General features: G+C 54.5%; 1 protein-coding gene across 2 annotated transcripts in view; it reads left to right on the top strand.

The window, feature by feature from the left end:
* ASTN2 (astrotactin 2) overlaps positions 1-24942 on the top strand; it is a 361993-nt gene that overhangs the window by 200108 nt on the left and 136943 nt on the right. For both annotated transcript variants that reach the window (XM_050908006.1, XM_050908007.1), the window contains exons 12-13: positions 7699-7865; positions 9884-10072. In XM_050908006.1, coding sequence (XP_050763963.1) covers positions 7699-7865; positions 9884-10072 — 356 coding nt within the window. The remainder of the gene's footprint in view (positions 1-7698; positions 7866-9883; positions 10073-24942) is intronic.

The raw sequence follows: 24942 nt of genomic DNA, 5'->3' as shown, positions 1-24942 counted from the left end.
CACAGGTGTATAAGCCTTAGCGCAGCCTGTCTGGAGCTAATCCTTCTCTTTTGCTCTCTTCTCCATCAAAACGATGGGCTGTTCCTTAGCTGCTGCAAAGCGGGGCAGAGAAATGGCTTAATTTAAGAGTGTAAGCATTTCAGGGAGAAATGGGATTAGAAATGAAGGAGCAGGGCAGTGGCTACCTCTCTGGTCTCCTCCTTCCAGCACAAGTCACCCAGGGGTGGTTTGGGGACCATGGGGAGTGGGGAGGTACTTTGAAATGAAGTGGGTGATGCTGAGAACTGATATTCTTGGGGGGAAATGGGGTGTTTGGGAGTTTCAGCCCAAACCAAAATGCTGTGCAGAAATCCCCCACTTATGTGAAAATTCCAAAATATTTTGGTTCAAAACATCTCCTTTCTATGAAGGAGGGGGAAAGGTTTAATTCCAACATTATCATCTGGAGTTCTATGTTATATATTGTGTTATTTCAGTGTACAGCCTGAAATAAAAACAAAATTAGGCAGTGGAAACCAAAACATTTCACCCTTGTCAAAATTAAATGCTCTCCTAATTTCCCAATGAGTTTTGAGATGTAGTTGATGGAATCCCACAAAGCACTCAAGCTTCATCAAATCTGCATTTTTCTGACAGACAATTGTTCATTGGAAAATAAAAACTCATCTGTCCCTGCCTTATGAGGCACCTAGCTAATTATGTTAGAGATGCACATGCAAGGGAGGGAGATGGGGAGGAAACCATTCTCTTCTAATCCCTTTAAAGTTTAGCTGGCTCCTTCAAGCAGAAGATGACTCCTTATGCACGTTATGGTTGGAAGCAGAAGCCCCCTGAGCTCAACAGCAAGCCCCCCTCCCAAGGAGCCTGCGGTTTCGGATTTATCTTGTTAAGCCAGGTAACTGCCTGTGATGAAAACGGGATTTGAGGAAGAGAGAGAAGCAAAGGATAGCAAAAGCTGCGGGGGTCGGTAGCCAGCCGCGGGAGGGAGCGGAGGGGCAAGTCGGGAGCCCACTGCCCACCTGCCTTTGCTTTCAGCGCTGCAAAAGGGGTTTGCACCATGTTGGCAAGCAGTAGCCAAATTTAAAAGCAAGTGGAATAGCTCAGGAGGCACCAAGGTGAGTTGGAGGTCTCTGCCTGTGCTGGGAAGTAGTAGTTTGGGTGATAAAAGCCCCATTTTCTCCAGCGTTGGCTTTTTCAGCAGCATTCCTCAGAGGGCTTGGCTGGCACCAGCCCTTGCCCCTCTGCTCCCCAGCAGACTGGGATGCTTCGTGTGTTCTGGTCACAGCTGGGTTGAGTCTTTGGGTTTGGTTTAGGTCGTAGGATTTGGCGTGTAGTGTTGTGGCTGGGCTGTACCCTGGATGTCAGGTGGGGCAGGAGTTGAATTTCTGGTCTCCCAAAGGTTTTTGGAGGTGCCAGCCTCTGCTGTGGCTAGGAAGGGAAATGTCCCGATGGGCAGGAGATGCCAGCGCACCCCAGAATGGGCTGGTGGTGACTCCTGGAAGGGAAGCAGCTGGAGGGTTTCCACTAGCTTCATTTCCTTGCTTCAGGAGCTGTGAACACTTGTATCTGTGTACATAGCATCCCATCAGCTGCTTGAAACAAGTCCATCCCACTTTGAATTGAGATGCAAACATACACACAGTGACTTGCCCAAGAGGGTCCATGCGAGAGCTGTGCGGTGGCCGGAGGCGAGGAGACGCTGCCTCATTGCCCAGAGCTTCAGTCTCCTCCGTGGAGCCCCCAGCCCACTGTCACGGGGGGACCGAGCCGAGGAGCGTGAGCTATCACAGCGTGTGCTCGGGAGCCTGGAAGACAGATGGGTTTGATTTTCTGAGGCTAAAATAATGATTGATGATCTTGAAAGGGAAAAGGAAGCAGGGGGAAAGGAGGGAGGGGAAAAAGAGCGGGAAGGTAATGACTGTTATTTCAGAAAACAGTTGTAACGTTTCCCTCTGGGAAGGATGCTCCCCTGCAGCGGGCTTTCGGGGAGGGGTCTGCTGCAGCCGGGGTGGTGGTGAGGACATCGCTGTCCCAAGGAGGCAAGGCAGCGGTGGCCCTGGAGAGAGACTGCCTGGAGCTGACGGGCACTTTAGCGACTAGCTTTTTGGCCCATTTTACAAAAATATTAGGAGAGGAGGGATAAATCTCACCCGTAGAGACTGGGCTGTGTACAGCCAGACTCTGGGCCTGCTGCTGCTGAGGAGCGTTGCTTGCCGGGGGCCTTCTGGGCCAAGAAAGCGAAGGCAGAGTAAGCCAAAGTTGTCTGAATGTGTGTATATATATATATATGAACATAGAGGAGTTTACTGCATTTGTATCATTTCTGAGCTCCAACAAGCAAATAAAATACATGCCAGGGCATAGTTTGGAGCTTATTAAAATGCTGGTACTTGCTTGTACCTCAGCAGTGCCCCAGATTAATGGTTTTGTCTCACGCTGAAGAGGTTCCTCGGTGAGGAGCGGGGATGCCTCTAAACAAAGGGGGGGTCATTAGGGCCTTTGGACGTTGCACTTGGTGCCTCTGCAGCGCTGAGCCGCCAGCCTTTTTTGCAGCCTCAGGCCAGCAGTGCTGGGGATGCAGCTTGGGGAAGCTGCTCCGGGCACGGGGCCGGGGTCCTGGGTCTCACCTCCAGATGCATCCAGACATGGGTGTGTGGCACTGGGAGCGGGGGGTTGGTGGCAGCTTCCCTGCGCGGTTTTGAAGAGCCAGGGAGGAGCCGGGCTCGTCTGCGCCCAGAGCATCACCTCCGACACCCCGGTATGGGAGAATTCTCTGACAAAAAGGCTGCTATTGTTGAGAAAACAGAGTGGAATAATAAAAAGGACAGTTTACTCTCTACAGAAACACTTTATTAAATATTCTTTTTTTTTTAAACTTAGTAATGGAAGAGAGGAGCTGAACTCAGAAACCCTGGCAGGCAGCTCAGATGGAGAGCTGGTGTCTTCTCGTCTGGGGGATTCGTGTCAGTAATGAGCCTCTGATTTTATTTCCAGTGACCCCCTCACCTGTCTTGCTGCTAATGAGCTTTGTAAATGAGAAAGGGAAAAAAAAAAGGGGGGGCCTTTGCTCACTAACGCAAGCAGGGGCTCAGCCAGATACTTACTTTCCTAAGACACAACCTTGTACGGGTTTTGGCGGATGCCGGCTTTCTTTCCCCTTGAAGGTGATCCTCCTCCCGTTGCGTTTGCTCTGTCCGTGCTGAGGACGGTGGCAGCGGGCAGAGGAGCTGTGCCGAGTCCTGGTGGCAGGAGGCCACGCGGTGTCCCACGCTGTGCGGGGGTGACGGCCATGGGCGCGGGCATCCCTTTCCGTTCCAAACCGTGGCCCCGTGCATCGGCAAGGCTGGCTCTGGTGGCCTCCCGGGGGTGGCAGCGGGCACATGGCAGCAGGTCCTGCCAGCTTTGCTGCTCCGTATCACCTTGGAGATGTCATTTAAAAGGGAAAAAAGCCCGTTTCTCCAAAACCCAGATAAAAATAGCACTTTCTTATTCAGCATATCCATTCCCCATGCATACTTGGACTCTGCTGACTGCAATCACAAAAATAAAGAGCTGGGTGCTGTGCCCAGCGCGGCTGGGAGGGGACGAGCCGGTGCCCGGCTGTGCTATCAGCCAAACCCTGCCAAGCTGCCGGCGGTTCCTCCTTCGCAAACCTATCGGGAGCAGCAGGGTCGGGGCGTTGTAGCTGTGGGTCATGTTTAGCCTGCAGGATCTGTATTATCAGTGCTAACGCGCAAGATGACAAGAAACTAAGTTTTCTTTTCCAGTCCCAAGAGCAGTTTTCAGGGCTGGCTGTCGTCACAGAGAAACCAATTCACTCCTGCATAGACGGAGTGGATTTACAAGGCAGTGGAATTATATTTGTATGGTAACGGCTTCTCCCTGGCTTTTCAGAGCAGACCACGAGCTGGAGTCTCCCCCTACCTCCCTTTTCCTCTCGGTAGCATGGATTAAGTACGAGACGCTCTTCCCAAGCTCTGAGGTATTTTTTGGTTGTCAGATCCATGGATGAAGGATGGTCTGGGAGTTTGAAGCGAGTTCCCAAGCAGTGCAGGTCTAACATGGCAAACCACAAACAGCTCTTTCTTTTGAATTGCTGGCTAACAGTTTGTAGGATCCCTTTGCCTGCCTGGGTAAGTGGATCCATCCCAGATCCGGAGGAGGGTTGCACAGAGGTGGTTGGCTGGGGGCTGCTGGGGCACGGCGTCTCGCCAGCTTTCCTCCCATCGGGGAGGGACGTGTCACCCATGATCGCCGAGACAGAGTTATTGACCCAGTTGCTTATTGATTTTCTAATCATTTTCTGACACAGCCCCCCATCCTGTGTCACTGCCAAGGCAGATCGCAAATTGAACTGCAGCTGAATTGATGGGGTATTGATTAAAACTCACCGTAATTATTGTTTTTCTGCTGCCCGAGCCAGACAAATCAATGTCAGCAATAACAGATCTGGTCCTTTATAAAAGCCCAGCAAACGCAGAGCGAGCAGTGGTTTTGTAAGCCCATCTGAGAGCCCGGACCAACCCTTCAGCATAGCCTGGGGAGTCGGGATTAGCACCAGCCAGCTTTTTCCTGGGTCATTTCTGGCTACTGTGGGCAAGAACATAGTTGCACCCAAACAGGCTTTAGTTTTCCCCCTGCTCTGATCTATTGGTGGGACATTCGGATTGCAAATCCTTTGCTCCAGGGGCAGGGAGATGTGCAATAAAGTTTTATTGTGCCCAATAATTGCTCCATCCACCTATTCATCCCTGCAAAACCCTCTGCGCAGGGGGCTGGCGTTGCCTCTCCTGCCGTCTGTCTGTTGGTTTTGGTGGCCGGCACGAGCTGCAGAGCTCGCCTGTTCCCCTGCCTCGCTGCCCCCGGCATCTTTGTCCCCCCCAGCCCCGCCAAGCAAGGACACCTCCCGTGTTTGTGCGTTGGCCACCAAAGCTTTCTGTCCCTGGAGAGCTTCTTGCTGCAACGCTACAGCTGGCTGGAGAGCCGGCTCTGTGCTGAGCCGGGGATGGATGCGGAGGGGAGGGGTTGCTTTCTTTTGCAAATTTTGTGCTGAGCTATTTGCCTGCCATAATTAATGCGTATTAGGATGCGTAATTACAAACAGAAAGGAAACTCGTTTCGTGGTGATTAAAAGCCAAAACTGGAGGAATATCCCAAGGGTGGCCTCGAGCAAAGTGGGGCTAAGGGAGGGAGGGCTTTGGTGACCTGCTCACCCAGTCTCAGGGAAAGAGCCATCATCTTCCTCTGCAGGCTGGGGAAGATGCTGAGCTCAGCACACGGATCAGTGCCAGGGCGAGAGTCCCAAGTGACAGCTTGGAAAAGCCGTGACTGATCCCCTGGCTGTGATCCTGTAGCTCCTGCTGACTTAAGGTTCCATCCAGTTGCCTTCAGCACCTCGGAAGGTCCCTCAGGAGCTCCAGAGGGGACTCGGGCAGAGTCCCAGACCTCCCCATCCCCGTCGGCGTGGGGAGAGCAGCAGAGAGGCGGATGCGGTGCCGTGGAGCAGAAGATGCTGTTTGCAGTCAGCCCTCTGTGTCCTCCAGGGAGATGCGTTTCTGCCAATTTGCACAGCTCTTACAGTGGGGCCGGCAGACGCGGAGGAGACCGCAGGAGATAAGTGTTGTATCTGCGGATTCACAAACACACTTACCCTGATCCTGTTTCCCAGGCAGCCCGCCGGTGAAAAGCACAGATTGTTCTAAGTGTCCTCTCCTCCTTCATATTTGTTCTGTATATGCGGCTAGAAAGCTTCCTGCTCCCATGTCTTCTGCTGCTTCGTGCCTAGGCAGGGCTACTGTTTCCCAGGCTGCCTCTCGGGGGCCCTGCCTGTGCCCTGCCTGCTCTGCAGAGAAGGGCAGCGTCCTATTCCAGCCCTTTGCTGCCAACATAGAATCATAGAATGGTTTGGGTTGGAAGGGACCTTTAAAGGTCATCTAGTCCAACCCCCCTGCAGTGAGCAGGGACATCTTCAACTAGATCAGGTTGCTCAGAGCCCCGTCCAACCTGACCTTGAATGTTTCCAGGGATGGGGCATCTACAGCCTTTCTGAGCAATCTGTTCCAGTGTTTCACCACCCTCATCATAAAAAATTTCTTCCTTACATCTAGTCTGAATCTACCCTCTTTTAGTTTAAAACCATCACCCCTTGTCCTAACATACTTTGGCTAGAAAAGCCTTGGGCCTCTCAACCATCCGTTGCTTCTCCTTCCCACCTTATCTGGTGGCTGCAAGGAAGGTGCTGACGTTTGCAAGGTCCAGCCGAGCTTCAGAGCTGAGGGCATGGGAGCCAGCGAGGTGTCTGAGGGACGTCAGGCACGGGGATGTCTGAGACATCACGGTTGCTGCAGGTGGGGCAGAAGCAGCTTTGATGCTGCTGCTGTAGGGAAATGGCACAGGGTTTCTAGGACATGGAGAGAAACTTCTCATCGCTCGGATGGGGTTGGCTAGGACTCCCTAAAGCGTCTTTCTGATGTCCCCTGCGGGCAGTTTGCTTCTTGAGTAGCCGGGAGTGAGCAAGGCTCAGCAGCCCATCTGCTGTCGGGGCCCTGTTGGTGTCAGCGAGCGCAGGGTCCGGGGTCTCCTGAACTTTTATTAACATGTACAGCATTTTGCTCACATGGAAAATTGATTTTCTTTTTTAAGCACAAAGTATAGCAGTTTCATAACCTTTCTTCTGCTTGACAGAGGCCATTTATAACCTGCCTTCACCACTACCTGTGCAAGCTCCAGTCTAACTCATCTTCAAGAAATTCCATAATGCATTTTTAATTGCGAGCTGCTTCTAGGCAAGATTTATTTATTTTTTCAAGGACTGGCCTTTTTGTTGTTGTTTGTGTGTGTGCATGTTTGGCAAAAAGGGATAAATAACGCAAGTGGAATAGAAGAGTGCTTCAATCTGGGTGACAATTTCTTGATGGCATTTGCCGCCTGCTGGCTTTTTATCTTTTGGGATGAGGAAAGCCAGCTGGGGAACTGGAATTAAAACCCAAAGCCAGATCCCCAGCTTGTGTGAATCAGCATTGTTGTCTCGGCTGCGGAAAACTGTTCTGATGAGCCTGGGCTGCGATCCTGTCCTCCCCCAGTCCTGCCTCCACCACGAGTCGGTCCTGCCCGCAGCTGCCTCCTCCCGTGGGAGGCAGCGAGATGCTTTTGGAGATGATGCCAAGGCCACGTTCGCTGGCCTGCCTGGCATGGGTTGAGATGGCTTTCTGGTCACTCCCAAGCGTTGAGATGGTTTTCTGGGTTGGTCCCAGGTGTTGAGATGTTTTTTCTGCGTTGCACCAGACTTCTCTGCATCTCAGAGGAACAGGTAACAAACGCAGAGGGTTTCTCTAGCATGTTACGGAGTGCGTGGTCACGCTTTGCCCCATGCTGGCTTGAGGCTTCGTTGCTGTGTGATTTTGCTGCCTCAAGGATTTCACCCTCCTCTGGAGGGAGGATGGGGAGCGAGATTTTCACAGCAGACTGGGTCCTTGCCCTGTGGTCCTTGCCCCTTCCCCAAAGGCTGTGCGAGGTGATGCAGGGCCCTTGGGGCTGCCCCATCCATCACTCAGGACGAACTCGCTCCTTTAGATGTAGGCGAAGTTCAGCAGCACTGGCTCTTGTGTGGGCTATGCCCTGGGAGAGCACCCACGGGCTGTGGCTCCAGGGTAGGTGAGGACCCATGGGTGACCTTGCATGTCCCATCTCTCGCTGCAGTGCCCCGAGGACCTCCGACCCATGAAGGATGGCACCGGTTGCTACGACTACTCCAAAGGGATCGACTGCTCAGATGGCTTCAACGGCGGCTGCGAGCAGCTCTGTCTCCAGCAGACCCTCCCTCTGCCCCACGACCCCTCGTCCAGCACCATCTTCATGTTCTGCGGGTGAGTCCCCTCCAATGCTCCTGCATCTCCCACTAGCAGATAAATAACCCGTGCCCTTTTCCATCCCTGCCAACCCTCCTGTGCCACCCATCCCCAAACCGGCGTGCCCAGCGAGAGAGCTGGGTGCCCAAGAAAAAGGCTGTTTATGGAGCCGAATTCCAGCAGGGAATAGAGGCACCTGGTTTGCCTGCTGGCAAAAGCGTACGGGTGTGCGAGGAGCAACGTGAGCAGATGCACTTTCCTCCTCTCCCCCACTGTGTGACGGTACAGTTTGATCTGTGACTCACCGTGAAGGGACCCAAAAATTGTACATTGCGTGTTGGAGGGGGAAGGTGGAGGATTTGTTTAAAAAAATACTACTTTTTCTGTTAGGTTTTTTTTTTTCCTCCCCTGTGCCTCTCTTAAAATAGAGTTTCATCCCTGATTTTGGCCGGGATCCTATAATCCTACACAATTTCACATTTTCTCTCAGGAAAATCTCCCTGGCTGCAGTATGTTCTAAAAGGAGCTCAGTGATGATGTGGCTTTATGCTGCACAGCCGCAGCCAGCCATCGCCCGGTCCAGTGCGCCGGGGCTCTGCAGATTGTATCCCTCGGCTGGTTCACGCTCTTGGGCACACGTGGAGCCTACTTCACGTCCGGTGGGAAGGATTAGGGTGAAGGAGGGGAAAAGGAGACCTTTTGGGAAGGAAATGCCCACAAGTGAGAGGGGGAGCAAATTCCTAATGGTAACGCCAAGGAGCATCTGTTGAGTCCCGATGCTGCAGGTGCAGCAGAGACCTCATGCAGCCCTGGCTGCTGGCTGCTCCCTGGGGAAGAGCAGCCCAGGGAGCTCTGCCCGTGTCAGCTTCTCTCTTTTTTTATCCCTTTTTGCTGGTTTGTTGGTTTGTCCCCCTACACCTTCTTTTTTTATTACTGTTTAGCAGCACAGAGCAGTTGAGTCACTAAGAGAGAGCACGTTGCCTCCACTATGCCCGCAAAAGGGGTTGGAAATCCGTATAGGCGCCAGCAACCTTTCTGGGGAGGGTCTAGAAAATCTTGGGACATTACGTGGTCTCCATCTGCACCCACGCAGGGGACCTGCATTTCAATCTCCCATCTCCAAGGACAGAGACTGTTTCCCTTTGGTTTTTTTAATAATCCCTTTTCAAGGCAGAGCTGCGCTTCGGGAATAAGCAAGGAAGAGTGCGACAGACGGATGGGAGTTTCACTTGCAGCAGTAAAACGTGGTAGAAGAGATGGGAAAGGGGAGCAAGCCCAGATTTAGCAGAGTGCTGTGGCTATGGGGAGGAAGGGGCAGGCAGGGAATGGAGGTTTCCTTGTCAGTTGGGAGCTGCAGTGCTGGGGAAAAGGCCAGAGGAAGGAGAAGAGAAGGAGGGGAGGCAGGATGAGCACATATGCAAAAGATGCCACTGATGTCTCCAGTGTCTGTCATTAAATCACATCCCTGCTGCCTGCCTCAGTTTCCCTTAGTGTCTGCTGAAGATGAACATGTGCATCTTACCCACAAGAAGCTTGAAAGTGGGACCAGGGAGCAAAGGAGCAGCCCCGCTGCAGCTGCTTCTTTACAAGAGGGCACTGCTGGGTGGGAAGAAAGGGCAGGAGCTCGATTTTGCTTTGCTCTTGCCTGGGGAATGTTTGTGCCTGCACCGCAGCAGCGTCAGAGGGCACCAGGCGGGCAGGGGCTCTCGGTGACAGTTGAGCAGAGGATGCGCAGTGGGCTCAGCTCTGCTCTCCAGCGCGAGGGCAGCTCCCAGGCAGGAGAGCGTGGCCGCAGGCAGGCAGGGTCGTGCTGCTGCAGGAAGGTTGGGTGTTGGGAGCCGAGCGCTCGTTTGCTGGTCGCCCAACCGATCTGCCGCAGAGCGTGTGGTCTCTGCGACCTCTGCGCCTTCCCAGGCAGCTGCTGCAGGTGTTGACGATGCTCGGCTGGGCTCGGCAGAGACTCGTCCCGCGGCAGGGCTCGTGGGGTGGCGTGCTCTGCGCCTGGCCCATCTGACATAGCTCGTGGTGCTCCGCAGGTGCGTGGAGGAGTACAAGCTGGCCCCGGATGGGAAGTCCTGCCTGATGCTATCTGACATCTGCGAGGGCCCCAAGTGCCTGAAGTCGGATGCCAAGTTCAACGACACCCTCTTTGGGGAGATGCTTCACGGCTATAACAACAGGAGCCAGCACGTCAACCAAGGGCAGGTGTTCCAGATGACTTTCAGGTATGGCCTGGTTCTGCTCCTAGTTTTGGGAACATCGGGATGGTGAGATGGGACCAAGGTCTGTTGGTGCAGAGCCAGCATCTCTGACACGTTCACTAGGGGAAGAGAGCAAGAGGGCAACAAGCATCCGTGGTTTTCCTACTTGCTCATCCTTCCCGCAGGCAGCAGCCTGGGACCCTCCTGGGCCAGTGGGTGTCTCGTCAGATGAGTGTTTAATCGCCTTCGATGGGCTTTTCTCGGTAGTGTTGCCTCATCTCTTTCTGAACTCTGATGTCTTTCGTCTCCGCGATATCCTGCGACAATGAGTTCCACCATTTAATTGTGCGTAGTATGAAAGAGCATTTCCTTTGGCGTGTTTTCAACGTATGTGAGCTGGTTTTATTCAGTGCCCCCAGTTATAGTACTAGGAGGAGCTGCAGATATAGGATGATAAGAAATAATGTAAATAAGCTGAAGGTAAACACCCCACCAGAGTGCAAGTAGCAGATAGCAGGGGGTGCTTGCAAGCTGCATCCCCGGTGTATCGGGAGTACTGAGGGTCAGATGCTGGTGGGGAGAGCAGGGTTTGAACAGCCCAGATCATCACCTTTCAGTGCTCACAGAGGAGAGCTTGCTGATAGTTGCTGAGTTCAGGGCTGGAAAATTAGTTGATTTATTTATTTTTCTTCGTTTCACTGAATGAAGCTGCATTTTGATTGGGTGTGAACCAAGATGGGTCTGTGAGTTTCAAAGCAGCAGTGCTGAGTACGGTCAGGAGAGGATCCAGCCCACATCCCACCCAGACACAACTCTTCCTTGCCCAGCATCTGCCAGTGCACTGAGGGTTTCTTTCCTATTGAGGCAACGAGATGTCATTGCTGCCTCCGATTTTAGCTGGAGTTGTGGGTGCTCATCACTGCTGGCCACGGTGTTTTTCTGGGCGCTTTTCCCCAGCTGAGTGCAAAGCCTTCCTAGCTATGAATTCACGCTGCACTCTGGCCTTTTGCGCTCTTGATGGCAGATGAATTACAAGCTCCACCAGCACAAAGGCGCTCAGAAAGCCACAGCCAGCGGAGTGCTTGGAGCCAGCAGAGCCGCAGCCTTTGCTGGAAGTGAGAATTGACAGTACACGAAGGCAATTTTCCCAGTGGGCTCCTCTTTGCTTTCTCTCCCTCCCACGTTACAAGTGTCAGTGGATCCGTCAGAGCAGAGCCAGGGCTGCAGAGCTGAAATTTTCCATGAGCTGGCGGGTGGAGCAGGTCTGGGGGCTTCAAAAACTCCCCAAGCCCATCTCCTGGAAATGTCAGACCCGGACGGGCGCCCCTGAATGAGGTCCAGCCCCAGATTGTCCCTAAGCACCGAACCTCCTTTTGCAGAGGCTTTAATTTTCTCTCCAGCTCGTCCGTAGCCTGCCTTTTGCTCGCACTGCAAGCAGGAGGGTTGGAAAGCCATCCTTCCCCTGCCTCAGCCAGGGCTGGGGTCTAAGGGCTGCTTTGTCGCTGCCGGGAAGCAAACAAGTCCCCTGTCCTCAGGGCTAAATTCCAGCCAGAAAGCACACAAGGTTGTCCGTGGGTCTGGTTTATCCTGGGAGATGTGGCTTCTCCAAGTCATGCTGTCTGAGGGCAGCCTGGGGATGGTGGGTTTGGGCAGTCCCAGGCTGCCCTCGGCCTCTTTGCTCTCGGGATAAAACACCTGCGGTGTTGGGATTGCATCTTCCAGGGGTCAGAGCCCAAAGTGCCCTCCCTGGGGCTCTGGCTGACAGGTTTTCAGGTTAAAAAACAAAGGGCTGTTAGTGATCTGTCCTTCCCACGGCTGGCACCACTCCTGCCGCGCTGCGTGGGTGATGGCCGGGGTGCATGCAGCGATGGGAAGCTTCTCCCAGTGGGTTCTGCACAGCGAGATCCCGGTCCTCTGCACAATCTCACCATCACAAACAGGGTTTTCAGTGTCCGGCGTCGGCTGGGGGTCTCATCCTGGGTCTGTCAGCTATGAGGGGCAGGACAAAGCAGGTCTGAAACAAGAGCAACGTGCAAAGCGTGCCCGCGTGTTGCAGGCTGTAGCATGTGATGCGCTGGCTCGGCAGAGCTCGGGGCCTGGCAGGAGGCAGCATGTCTTGCTCCAGAAATGCTTTCGCCAGCCTGGAAGGTCAGCACGGCTGCCCTTTCCCGTTTGAATGTAGCCTGTTGGCTCCAAAAGCGCCAGGCAGTGATGAGAAGGGCTCGCTTCCCCGCGCGCAGCATCCTTCCCCGCGGCCAGGCTGCCCGGTGTGTCGCAGGGTTACGCTGTAGAAGCACCATTACATCATCTCCTAACAAGGGAAGAGAAGGAGGTTAATGGAGAAGAAATTATTAACTAAAAGATGTAATTTGCCTCTGATTTTCATAGATATTCAAGAACCTCTCTGAGCATTAAGACACCAGCTGTTAGAGAAGCCCTTAATTTGGTGCATTTGAAACATAGCAGGAAGCTGCGTAATACCAGGGATTAAAAGCCTGTTTCTGCAAAGTAGGAGCAAGAACCTGCTATCAGAACAAGGGGCTGAGTATTTTAGAGGGATTTATAACTGCTGGGATCCTTTAGCTATGCAGATGTGACGGTCCTTTGAATGGTGTCTGCTTCCCATGTCGCCGCATCTTCAGTGTCTCTAATAAATAGGATATTCTCAATCCGCCAGGCATGTCAGCGTGGTGTTGGGCGGAAGCCTTTGTGCTGGGAAAAGCTGTCTCTCACACCCTGGCCTGGGCAACACCTATCAGTTACAGCAGTATTTCCATCCCATTGGGGCTGGGGTGGTCTCTTTGCCACCTAACAGTCCACAGCACTGATAAGAGTCTCTGCCCTTCTGATGGCTGCGTCGTCCTCCCGGCCGCGGCTCGGCACGGCACCGGGATGGAGCTGGCGTAGCACCGACAGCTTTATTGTGTCTGGCCAGCTCGAGAGGATGGGGATGTGCAGCAGGTACCTTTAGGATGTAGAGTAAGGGTGGTGTTTGACATGAGGATGCAGCACGCCAGGCTGGTAGTGGGTGAGCTGCACAGCTTTGGAGGTCCCAGACCTGAGACCAGTGTGCTGTTCTAGTCAGTGCTGCTTCAGGTTTTAGTTTTCCCCTTTAACCCACACCATTTTATCCGAGGGGGTCAGGCAGCACTCAGGCACTTTAGTGGCATGACTGAGGAGATGGTAACGCCCAAGGGAAGGATGGAGGAAGCAAATACTGGCTGCTGTGACCATTGTACCTACAACAGGGATGGGCAGCAGCCAGAACGGTTCATACTGCCTGCGCTGTATGTGCTCCATATATACACCAGCACTGGTGTAACACCTCATTGTGTTACATAGAGCCTGTTCCTACTCACATGTCCCTTTGTGCTGGTGCCAGGGACACTTTCCCCATCCTTCAGCGGCAGTGAAGCCACAGCCTAGCAGGATGTGAGCACCACAGCATCCCTGCAGCCCACCTCGAGCCGTCATGAGTTAGGAGCTCTGTCGACAGCTTTTTCTGTACTGAGGGGGCTTAATAACCACTAATTATCGCTGTGGTCGTTGGGCTGCTCGACTGACCTGTTGGACAAGCCAGCATCAAGGTTACTGCTCGGAGGAGTGTGCCACGTCATTGCTGCTGCTGCTGTTTTATTGCAAGGATTTAAATCAAAGCTCTCCTCTGGTGATGCTTCTCCTGTGGAGTCCCTCACGGGTGCTTTGGTGGGGGACAGAGGAGGGATCTTTCATCACACACCAGAAACGCCCCTTGCTCCTTCCACCGTTGAGCAGAAAGCACATTCAGAGCCGCCTTCTTCTGGGCATCCCTCTCTTTTTTTTAAAAAAGATTCTTCTCTTTGGTGAAATGCTGTGTGGTGTTAATAAATAGATGGGATTGGAGCTGATCTATTCCAGTCACACCTCTCAGTCTAGCCAGGAGGCTCAGTGGTGGATCCAGCTTGCTAAAGACTAGATTAGAGCAATTTTCCCCCATTGCCTCATGGTGAGGCAGAGCCCAAACTCCGCACCGCCCCAAATCACCAGGGGATTATTTTCCAAATGGGTTGTTTGTTCGTTCCTTATCTGTTTTGTGCGGTCCCTTTTCCCCGAGGGAATAGAGATTTTTGTTTAAGAGCTGTTTGCAGTTTCAGACTGTTGCTTTTATGTCATTAATATAGAGAAAACCCAAATTACTACCTGTGGAGCCAGCTTTACTTGCTGGATTATTACTGCACGGCAAAGGGGATGTCAGAGCAACTCGTGGCAGAGCGCTCCCCGGGGAGCAGCTGTCTGCCCTAACTGGGGTCCCTTTCCATCCCTACCTCTGGCTCTGCCTCTCATCCTGGCTTTTGCTCCGGCTTGACATAGTCCCGGGACACAGGGAGCACCTTGCTCACCCACGCAGCCCCCATTTGATTCCCCCCCAGCAGAGGTGCAGCGAGTCTGGGGACTTTCTGGGGTGTTGGGGGCAGATAAGCAGCCAAAATGGTTCGGTGGCTGGAGGGAGGAGAGGATTTGTGTCGGCACACCCTCACTGCAAAAAACCTGCTAAGCACTGAGTGTTTTCCCCTCTCCATAACCAGGGAGGATGGCTCCGCAGCATGCAGAGCTGCCGTGCCGCGCTGTGCCATGCCGAGCACCTTCCTGCAAATTGGAAGCGCCCTTCCCTCTGCAAATCGGTCCTCGGAGGATGCTGTTCCTCGCATCCGCACCTGTAAAACAGGGCTGCTGCTTCTTTACAGCCTTGGGGAAGGGAAAGGGTGGGTTGGAGGTGGTGCTGAGCGCCGGCTGGTGCTGCTGAGCACAGCACCGAGGTGGTCGGGGTGCTGCGGGGAGGGACGGGCGCCCGCTCGCCCCGAGCACTGCCAGCCCGGCAGCCGGCTCTGCCTCCACACAGCTACGTTAATGCTGTCAGGCGGCGCGCCGGGTCGCTGAACCGATGCGGGGAATTGTCATAATATTGATGGGGAGTTTGGCAAGTTAATTTTAAATCTGTCACTCCTTCCCCTCGCTGCTTCTCAGCCTTTAATAAACTGGCGCGGTGACGGCGGGGCGAGCTGACAACTCGGCGCCATCCCTGCCGGGGGGCTGCTTTGGGAAATGTCCCCACCCCATCGCTCCCCCCTGCACTGGGGGAGGCCTCATGCGAGCTGCACCCGGTGCCCCCCCAGCTGTGGGTGCTGCCAGGGGCTGGGATGGGTGCTTAGCCGGGTGCAGCATCACATCTGGGTGCGGGAGGCTGGGTGGAGGCTTCGCTGGTGCCGCCTGGCTTGGAGCTTGCAGGCCAGCCCCGGCGAGGACGTCCTGCCTCCCCCGCAGCATCACAACTGTAACGTCTGTACCTAGTTAAATTAACGCTATTGATTTTTTCATATTTTTTTCCCTCTCTCTGAAACCTCCGAGCACAGAAGTTATAATTGTGCTGTTTATTATTCCTGTGCCGGCAAGCTCGGCGCCAGCCGGTACCCCAACGCCTTGTTTACCTATTACCCTTCAGGCCGGGATAACGGATGGATCTCTTTTCCAGTGGCTGCCTTCCATTTCATTCCTCTTTTTATTATTTGTTGCTGCAATTCTATTACCTGTTCACAACTCTGAAGCCTCAGACATACTAGTTGGAAGCAATGATGTCTTTCCAAGCCAGGCTAATGCCTCAGGCCTTGGTCCTCAGTAGCAGGTGAGGGGGTTGTTAGCAGTTTAGCAGCTCCTTGGAGCTGTTGTGGGATGTGATTCTCCGCTCTCTGCCCCGGTCCCAGTACATGCCGTGCAGGAGCACTGCCTGCTCCCAGCCGGGGATGCTGCCTGCAGAGCAGAGATGTCCTGGTGCCCGCTTGTGGCCATGCCACACGCAATGGCTTTGCAGCCCCCAAAGGATCCCCATCTGAGCTGTTTTTCCTCAATCCCATTGTTTCCACCTCTCAACCTAGCGTCAGGGACGTCCGGGCTGCTTTCTTGAGTCCATCGAGCCCTTTTCAGAGCCCACAACAGGTTGCACATAGACACACACTGTGTATTTTGAGTGCATCTTGACTGGCCAGGCTAAGCATTGAGATTTTATCAATCCAGTGTATAAATGACTAATGCAATTAGCACAGCACTCCGTCAGTTAGGTTACTATTACATCCTGCGTGCATCAGCCCTGCTCAGTTTCAGAGTTAGCATCCTGCCGGGAAGGAGAACAGATTGTGTGGCTTTGAGCTGGTGTTTCTGACAGTCTGCAGCCACGTGCTTTTGCACTGGATTGGTAGCATTTTTTTTATTCTAGCAAAACAAAAGCAAGTCTAGTGCCAGCAACATCCTAAAGACAACGCAGGGGTCCAGGGCAGAAGAGATGTTTTTTAAAATATACCGATTGAGATGTTAGTAATAGAGGTATTTTAAGTACTAGAGGTTTTCAGACTCGTTCTGTGTCTGGTGTGGGTAGGATTTAAGGAGCAGGCCATCGCATCCTCGGCGAGCGTGGGCACGGCCGTTGCAGCCGCCTCCTGCTCCTGCTGCCCCGTCGTGCTCTGGCTGCGCCCCTGAGCTGCTCCATTTCATTCCAGTCTGTGCAGGCAGCGGGGTAACCTCGCACAGGGCCGGTCTCTGGTGTTTGGCCATTGCCTGCGAGAGCCCCACCGCTCCCAGCGTGTGCCTGAGCCCTGGGGAGGAGGAGGGACAGCCGGGGTGGAAGCTACCACTGCAGCCGGAGCCCAAAAGCAATTGCACATCCGTGGCTTGGGGCTTGGGCTCCTTCCCCAGCCCCTCCTCAGCCCCAGCAGTGCCAGGCAGTGTGTGAAGATGTACCAGTACAAAAAAACCAGATGGGTGTTAAAAAGCGCAACCAAACTCCCCACCTTTATCATGAGGCTGAGGAAAAGCCAAGCAGCTTTCCTCTTGGTCCGTGCCCCAAAAGCAGGCTTTTCAGCCATGCAGATTGGCGAGTTGATGTTTCAAAGGGGAGCTTGGGCCCCAGAGGTGGGCAGTGAGGGGGCAGAGCTGGCACGGTGGCCTGGGAGATGCGGGTATGGTGAGTATGTACCCCAAACCCACTCTCGCAGACAGAGAGCAGGTACCAGCACCCACCGTAGCTGATGGAGTGTTACCCATGGGCTTTTGCTGGGCTCGGGGACCAGCCGGTTGTGGCAGAGCTTTCCTTTCCTCCAGCAGCAGAGCTGCTGCCCCCGCAGTGAGGGATGCCGGGGAGCTGCTCCCCCACCCCGCGCCCCTGCTCCCCGCTCCCCCCCCGGCCCTGGCAGCGCGTTTGTGTCTGCGCAGATGTTTGTATTCTCTGCAGCTGATGAAAATATTCATTATCTTGTTAGCTGCTGCGGCGGAGGAAGTTCAGATTTGCATTTCCACAGCTAATCACGCAGCGCAAACAGAGCCTGTCACCCAGCAGCACTAATTGGGCAGAGCAGCACTGCGCCCAGGCAGGGAGCCCTCCCTCCTGCCCTTCCCACCGCCAGCGCTGCCGTGCCAGCGGGGACGGCAGGGGAGAAGTGCCGAGGCCGCGTGGGCACACCGTGGAGGCGAGGAGGATGATGGGGTTTCTGGGAGCAGGAGGGTGGAGGAAGGCAGCGGGCATCGGGGCTTGGGCTGCGTGTGTTAGCTGGGTTGGTCAACCAGTGAGGAGGAGTGCTGGTTCCTGGGCAGGGTGGGAGCAGGCAGTGGGATCCCAGTCTGGCAACGCTGCTGGGCAAGGCGTGTGTGTGCGTATGGGAAAGTCGTGTCTCCTAGCCCTGGGGCTGGGAGCTTCTCATGGGACGGGAGGTGAAGGGTCCGGGGGAGTGCTTGTCCCCTGGGGAGCTGGTCTGGGACACGGGCTCCTCCTGCAAGGAGTGTGCCCTGCTGTCATCAGCCTGTGGCCCTCAGGGGACACCCACACATGTGGTGGTCCCCTCCATGTCCCCCCACGCAGTTGTCAGGGGGCTCAGTGAAGTCTTCAGGGTCCACCCTGTGAAAAGCTGATGGTGACACCCTTGTCTCGAGTCCTGAGCATGAGGAAAGGATAAAGGTTTGAGAGAGGGGACAAGGACCTGCACAGGAGAGGAGGGACCGGAGGCTGGCATCGGGCACTTGCAGAACGAGAGCGGGGCTCTGCTCCCCTCCTGGGTTTGGCAGAGGTGCGGTGATTTGTGTGCCGTCCCCTCTTTGTCACCGCTCCCTTCATGGTGCCCAGCACTGCCAAGCCTGCCTTCGCTTTTCCGAGCTCCCAGGGCACCGGGGAGGTTTCCCCCTTCCCCCGTGCTGTGGGGAGCAGTCCGCAGGACGGACTCGCTGACCTGCTAGCCTTTCCCATCTCTGACTTTTATGATACTAATTATAGCTGGTGTTATTGCATAGTTGATCTGCGTTATTAAGAGATGCGGTGGAGATTGGTTTTATAATAATAACAGCTCAGATTTATAGAGTACCTTTCATCCCAGGGGGTCCTTATTGGCTTTATAGCCTTGCAATGGTGTACAGGCGTGCAGAGAGGAATTGCTTCTCCTTCTTTCCTCATCTGACGTGGGGTGCAGCTGCTCCTGGGGCACAGGGGCTCTGCACCCACTCGGGACACATGAAAATAAAGGTTACGTACAGCTGAAAAGAAAGAAGGGAGTGAGGCAGGAGGGTTTGAGGCGGTAAATTGTAATCACCTGACTTTAAGCTGTGATAGCAGAGTTTTTCCATCATGCTATAGGCGCTTCTTTGGTGGTCACCATTAGCACAGGCCGTGGGTTTGTGCTGCTTGCACCACGGACATCGCTCCAGCGGCACCTCCGGGGACAAGGCTGACACTTACCAGCCCGTCACTGCTATTCCTCCCTAGTGCCAGCACTGGTTAACGGAGATTCCCCAGCCAAGGACTAAATTGGCTTGACATTGACTTAGCAATGCGAATCCTTGCTCCAGGCAATGCAGTCACGAGCAGGCACCAGCATTGGGGATATCTGAGCGCTCCGCAGCTATGCCAGCTGTCGAGCCATACCTGTTTCTGAGTTAGCAGCAGGGCTTGGATGCAATCCTCAGTGCAGCAGAAAATCTTGTCTTGCTTTTTCCCGTCCCAAGGGATCTCTCCAGAGATGGAGGATTTGCCCTTCTGCCTGCTGCAGGGTAACTCGTGACTGTGTAAACCTGAAGGCAAGTGCTCGGTTTGGGTTTGGTCAGTTGAACCCACTGTCTACCAAAGGTGGTGGCCAAGCTATGCTGGCAGCCCTCCCATCCCCTGCCGCATCCTACCCGTAGGGCACGTGGCATAACCCAGGAGATCTCCTGAATCTTCCACCACACCTGGTTCTTGGGCAATGTGACCTGGCTTGGGTGCTGGAGCTGTGGCTCAGTGCAGAGGAAGGCAGGAGCAGGCAGTGGGGACCGACCCAGCATCGCTCGCCCTCGTCCCTGTCCCCAGCGATGCTCCCTTGCTGTCGTGCTCTCACCCTGCCGAGATTGCAGCCGGGCAAGGAGGAGTCCCCCATGGGCTGTTGCCTTCAATAACAATTTTTTGAGATGAAAGCTGGCGGCGTTTGTGCCAGTTCATTTCTCCCCCAGCACGGGCCGAAGGAGCCTGGTGCAGGCAGAGCAGCCTGCGTGCCTGTGCCCCGGCTTTCCAGGGGACGGTGCCGCTTGCCAGCTGTGCCCGTACCCGTGGGCAGCAGGCGAACATCTGGAAGGTGTGATGGCACTGCCACTTGTCGTCAGGCAGCTGCGCAGCCCGGGTGCGATGGCCCGCAGAGCTGGGAGGAGGGAAGCAAAGTGGAAGGTGTTTCAGGGCACCTCGCTGAGTCCCGGAGCTGGGCTTGGCTCTCAGTGCCCGCCTTTCCCTGGGAGGATGGCAAGGTGTGAGTTCGCTGCAGGTGCCGTCACCCTGCCCCGGCTCGCTGCACCCATCGTTTCGTGGCTTCCGTAATTAACTTCGCACACAGAAACGCGACTTTGCAGATGCGGTCGCAAATCCCAACTAATTCACCATATGTTCTGGCTGCCTGACAGCGCCGGGGAGCTGCTGCTTATGGATGCGTCCCTGAGCGCTGCCCTGCCCGGGTGCTGCCTTTGCCTTCCCTGCCTGGCCCTGGCCCCTGGGGGACACCGGGCTCTGCACAGCAGCTCGCTGCAGAGTGGCTGCGATGGTCCATGCTGGCGGGTTTGCTGCTGGGCAGAGCCATGGGCTGGCCAAGCATCCTGCATGGGCACCGTGGGTGGGCACCGGGCACCGCTGGGGTCACCCTGGGCTCAGTCGATCCTGGCACAGGGACGCTGGCGCAGCTGGAGCCCATGCTGGTGTACGGCAGGCCTTGCGCAGAGGGGAAGTGGAAGCATTAACTGCGTTGAAATGACTTTGTCGGAGTGCCAGCATATGAAATGTGTGGCGATATTGCAGCCCTGCCACTGCCTGTGGCTGTTTTTCCTCTGCTTCTAATGACTAATAGAGAGAAGACAAAACAATTTCTATTAGTTTCTCCCACGCCGCAGTGGGTTTCTTATTTTCCAAACCTCATTAGAGTTTGTAATACCATGGTGGTAGTCAAGAGCAGTCCGAATCACCCTGGGGGGAAAGAAGAACCGAAGAGATATGATGTGCAGCCCAGTATTAACACTGCTCCTGGCTCATTTCCAAGGTCCCTCCTGATTCCCTTCCAAACTCTTACGCCTTATCTCCATCTTAAAGGTTAACAATGAAGCTTAGGAGAGAAAAAAAAACCTGCTTAAGATCCCAAGTTGTTAAAGAGAATGGATGTGTGTGCTGAGCAGAGAGCTGGGTCTGCATTTACATTGGAAAGGCAAATATTATTTAAAAGGCAGTGCTTGCGCTTCCCAGGGCATTGCAGCTGAGGTGTGGATTTCCCTGGAAGAGCTGCTTGGGCGAGGGGCTGCTGGTGTGCGGAGAGGCCACAGGCTTCAGGTCACCCTGCCCAAATCCCGTAGGAACTGGATGCAAGTCAGGCACCAGCCTTGTGCCAGTTCCTTGGGAAGTCCCAGCGTGTAGTCCTGGCTCCTCTGAAGTCAGTGGGAGTTTTGCATTTGTTGCCTTGTTAGAAATAATAATAATGAAAGCGCCAGGCATGGAGCTGCTTGAGAAACGCTCAGGAAATGATTGCAAACAGCACCCAAACAACCCGTGCAAGAGGACCTGCAGCCTTGGCTCAGCTCATCGCTGAAATAATCATTTAGAGGAGGTGTGCAGCCCAGCTCTGAGTTGCTCAGGCATAGAAAAACTGTCCCCATAGAGAAACCGACCCCAGATCATCTCGCAGTGGCTGCAGCCTGGTGGGCAGAAGCTCCGCGAGGAGGTCTGTCTGTTGTCTTCTCCATCCAAATCATTAAAAAGCTGAAAGTTGCTGAGCTTATGGAAGCCAACAAAGTCAGACCCTTCGGCTGTCAGCGGTGGCGAAGCTAATGGAGGGAGACACCTTGAAGAGCAGATACATGGCGCAAGACACGGATCCTCCTGGCAGACACTAAGCAGCGCCAGCCCTTCACAAACAGGCGGATTTCTCATCAGCCACATCAGCTATTGGGCATTTCCCAGACCTTCCAGTCAAGGAGGGATGGCACACGGCTCAGACGTATCCTCCTGGCCCTGCCACCGGGTTGCAGGCTCAGGACAAGGCTGCTGAGGCCAAAACCCAGCCAGATGTGGGCAGTGGTGGAGCCACTGCCTATCTCACTGGTGAGATCAGCCAAACACGTAACGCAGAGCCATGCAGGAAGAGAGGTTTTGGCTACTTGCTCGTTTGCTTTGCCCCTGCAGAAGGAGGAGAGGAGCAGAAAGGTGTGTGTGGAAGGGCTTGTTCTGGGTGATGATGCGCCTAAGTGACGTGATGCACCTAAGTGATGTGATACACCTAGGTGACGTGACTTGAGCAGGACAGCAGTAAGGAGATAGCAAAGTGTTGGGTCAGACATATGCTGGCTTGTATTTCACCAGCTTCCTTGCTGCTCGTCCAAGCAAGCAGTCCATCAAATGAGGAGGTCTCCAGCAGTAAATGCAAAGAGCTTGGAGCCTGCTCCGTCAGAGGGAAGAGACTGTCAGTGGACTATTTTGGGCTCTGGTCCTGACGCAGCTAGGAGATCTTACCCGGGTTCGAGTGTTAATGATGGCAGCTTCTGCACCAAGTCGTGTCTCCCAGCTCGTATGCACTGGCCTCCCTGGGGATTCACTCTCTGCGAGTGTGGGCTTCCAGGAGCAACTTGTGCCAGAGTTACAGGCAAACAAGAGACAGGTTGCCACTCTTTTCCATTTCTCCAGCCACGGGCGCGTCCGCTTTTTTTTTCCTTCACTCTTTCACTCAAACATGGGGGTTTTTGACTTTTCTTAAAACTTCTTGCAGAAAATCGCATTTAAGCTTAGGTTAAGCAGGGGAAATTTCAATCCCAAAGGGAATAATCTGTGTATTTGCAAAGTTCTGTAAGGGGCTGAAAGCCAGAGCTTCGCATGGGATTCCTCTTGCAGCCCCGACTCCGTAATTAAGGCATAAATCCAGCTTTGCGTGCCTGCGCGCTGCCTGCTGCACAGGCGCCAGGCGTTGCTGTGGGAACCGTAACTTTCCAAATTTGTTTTTACTTGGCACTCTGTTTCAGCCTGTTCCCAACAGGCACTCCGGAGGAAGAAAGATCCACAGCCTACCCACAGGAGACACGCTTTACTGGAATAAATGAATTAGCTGTATAATGGGGAGCGGGACAGGGAGGGTAATAAAAGGTGATAAATGGGCACCGAAGATGTCACCGGGACATGGCATCTCGAGAGCCAGCAGCTGGGAGAGGCTGGGGAGCCTCTTGGAGTCCCTCTGCACGGCCATGGATGCTCTGCCTGAGCTGCGTTGCTTTTGCTGGCCAGAGCCACGTGCTGGTGGTGGACCTCCTCCTGCAGCACATCCCCGCGCCGGCTGCCTGCCCCGGGGCTCGCTGGGGTGCAGGAGGGAGATCTCTGCTCCTATCGCTTGCAGCTTCTCCATCTCCTCATCTCAAAGCAAATTCCTGTGTCTTTCCTTTAGAAATGGCTTCAGGAGAGGATGCACTTTTTTTCCGTGATGGTGAACGTGATGTTCACCATCAGTGCCACGGTGGTAGGCACCGCTGGCTGAGTTTCCCTGAGTGCTTGGTGGCATCACTGGGACCGGAGGAGGACTTCAGTGTTTGGGGGATGTGTGGAGACGATCTGTAGGAAAATCAGGTTGGAATGGTCCAGCGTTGGTGGAGCACACCACAGGGTGGGTCCTGCTGCTGACTTGGACTCGGGCGCAAGCCATGCGGAGAGTCGAGTTACTGGTTCAACAGCTGAACTAAAACACCAGCTGCAGCATGCTTTGGATTACCGTGAAATGAGTTTGATGTTCTGGTGCGCTAACAGAGAATGGGAACCTAGTCACAGTCGCCGCTGAGACTTGCCTTTAGCTACTGGGGAGGCGCAGGACCCCCCCGGGAGGCACAGAGGTGGTGGCAGCGTGGTGGTGGCAACTATTTGTCTTCCTCCATCTATTTTGTACTTAAAAGAAACAGCAACCAAAAAAATCTCTGCTCAGGTTCTGCAACAGGTTCAAGGGGAGTTGACAAATAGCTTTGGATCAACTGCATTCCTGTTTTATGGTGAATAAACTATTCACCGGGAAGGAATCCCCTTCCCTGCCTCTGCTGGCTCCCGGGGAGCAGCGCTGCTCCCACCACCCGCGTCCTTCTGTCCAGCTGTCACTGCTGTCCCAGGTCTTAAAGTCCCATGTCCAGATGTCATTTGCTGGCTGTCGCCATCACCGTGCTGTGGCTGGGGTCCCTGCACGGCACCACGCGCCTGGTGGCACAGGCACTAGTGGAGTTTGCAGCTCCTGCTCCCATCCACAGTCCCTGGTGATAGCCACCACCCTTTGCCTGGTCCCATGGCTCTCGCTGTCCCCTCCCATGCTTCCGTGTCCCCAAATTGGGCGCGACGAGGGAAGAGGAGCCCCGGCGGTGCCACCGAGGGCCTCCCGCAGCCATGCCAGTGCAGTGATTAGTGTTCCAGTGCCGAGATCAAAGAGCCGCCGAGACAGAGCCCACGGCGTTTCGCCGGCGTTGGCTTTTCAACACCTCCCCATTACAGAGCAGGTGACTTCGCCGCCACGCAGCCCCAGCCCTGCAGGAGAGGGGGAGCGGGGGGCACGGGGAGGGGGGTCCCAGTCGCTCCCAGCCCCACGGAGGGTTTTGGGGCTCGGTCTGAGGGCGTGTGGAGGGAATGGTGCTGAGCACCATACATGTAGGCACATCGCACCGGCCCCGAGGAGCACCGTGTGTGCCCGCAGGCGCTGCTGCCCCAATGCTGGCATCATTTACCTCCCTGAAACACTTCAATTTAAATGCTAATTCTCCCTGAACCGAGGGGGTAAGGCAACTGTTGAATATTGTCAGGCTGTTTATTGCTGGCACTGAAGTGGGCCACGCTGGGGATGTAGCGAGGAGGGATGGGCAGCACGGGGACAGGTCTTATCCGCAGCACCAGGGCCGACGGAGGGATGGGGGCGATGGCTGTGGCCGCACCAGAGGGATTCCGGGGGTATGGGCAGCTCCGGGTTGGTGCTCTCGTCTCTCCCTGCAGCCTGGTCCAGCCACGCATGGTTGCAAACAGTGGTTAGGGCTGAAAATTGGGGAGCTGGAGGGGGCTCCAGGGCCTGGCAAAACCTGACCAATCTCTCCTTTTTTATCCTGCCTCATTATACAGGAGTGGGGCCTCGCTAAAATTAATGACCAGTAAATTTGGAGTAAGTAACGGCTACTTCAGAGGTTTTTCATTAAGCCTTTATAATTCACCGGTGCCTGAGGTCATGGAGACACGTGGGGGGAGATTTACAGCATGCTTACCTTCTCCAAAGTGGCTGTGGAAACAGGACACCCTCTTTTCCATCTCCCAGTGACTCTAGATCAATTTTTTTTTGGTGACGACAAGCTAAAAAGAAGCTATTTCTGAATGTCCCCGTGTC

This window comes from Gymnogyps californianus, chromosome 18, assembly GCF_018139145.2.
Source record: "Gymnogyps californianus isolate 813 chromosome 18, ASM1813914v2, whole genome shotgun sequence".
Lineage (NCBI taxonomy): Eukaryota > Metazoa > Chordata > Aves > Accipitriformes > Cathartidae > Gymnogyps > Gymnogyps californianus.
Note: the sequence above shows the minus strand (reverse complement) of the source record. Positions and strands in the feature narration are given on the sequence as shown.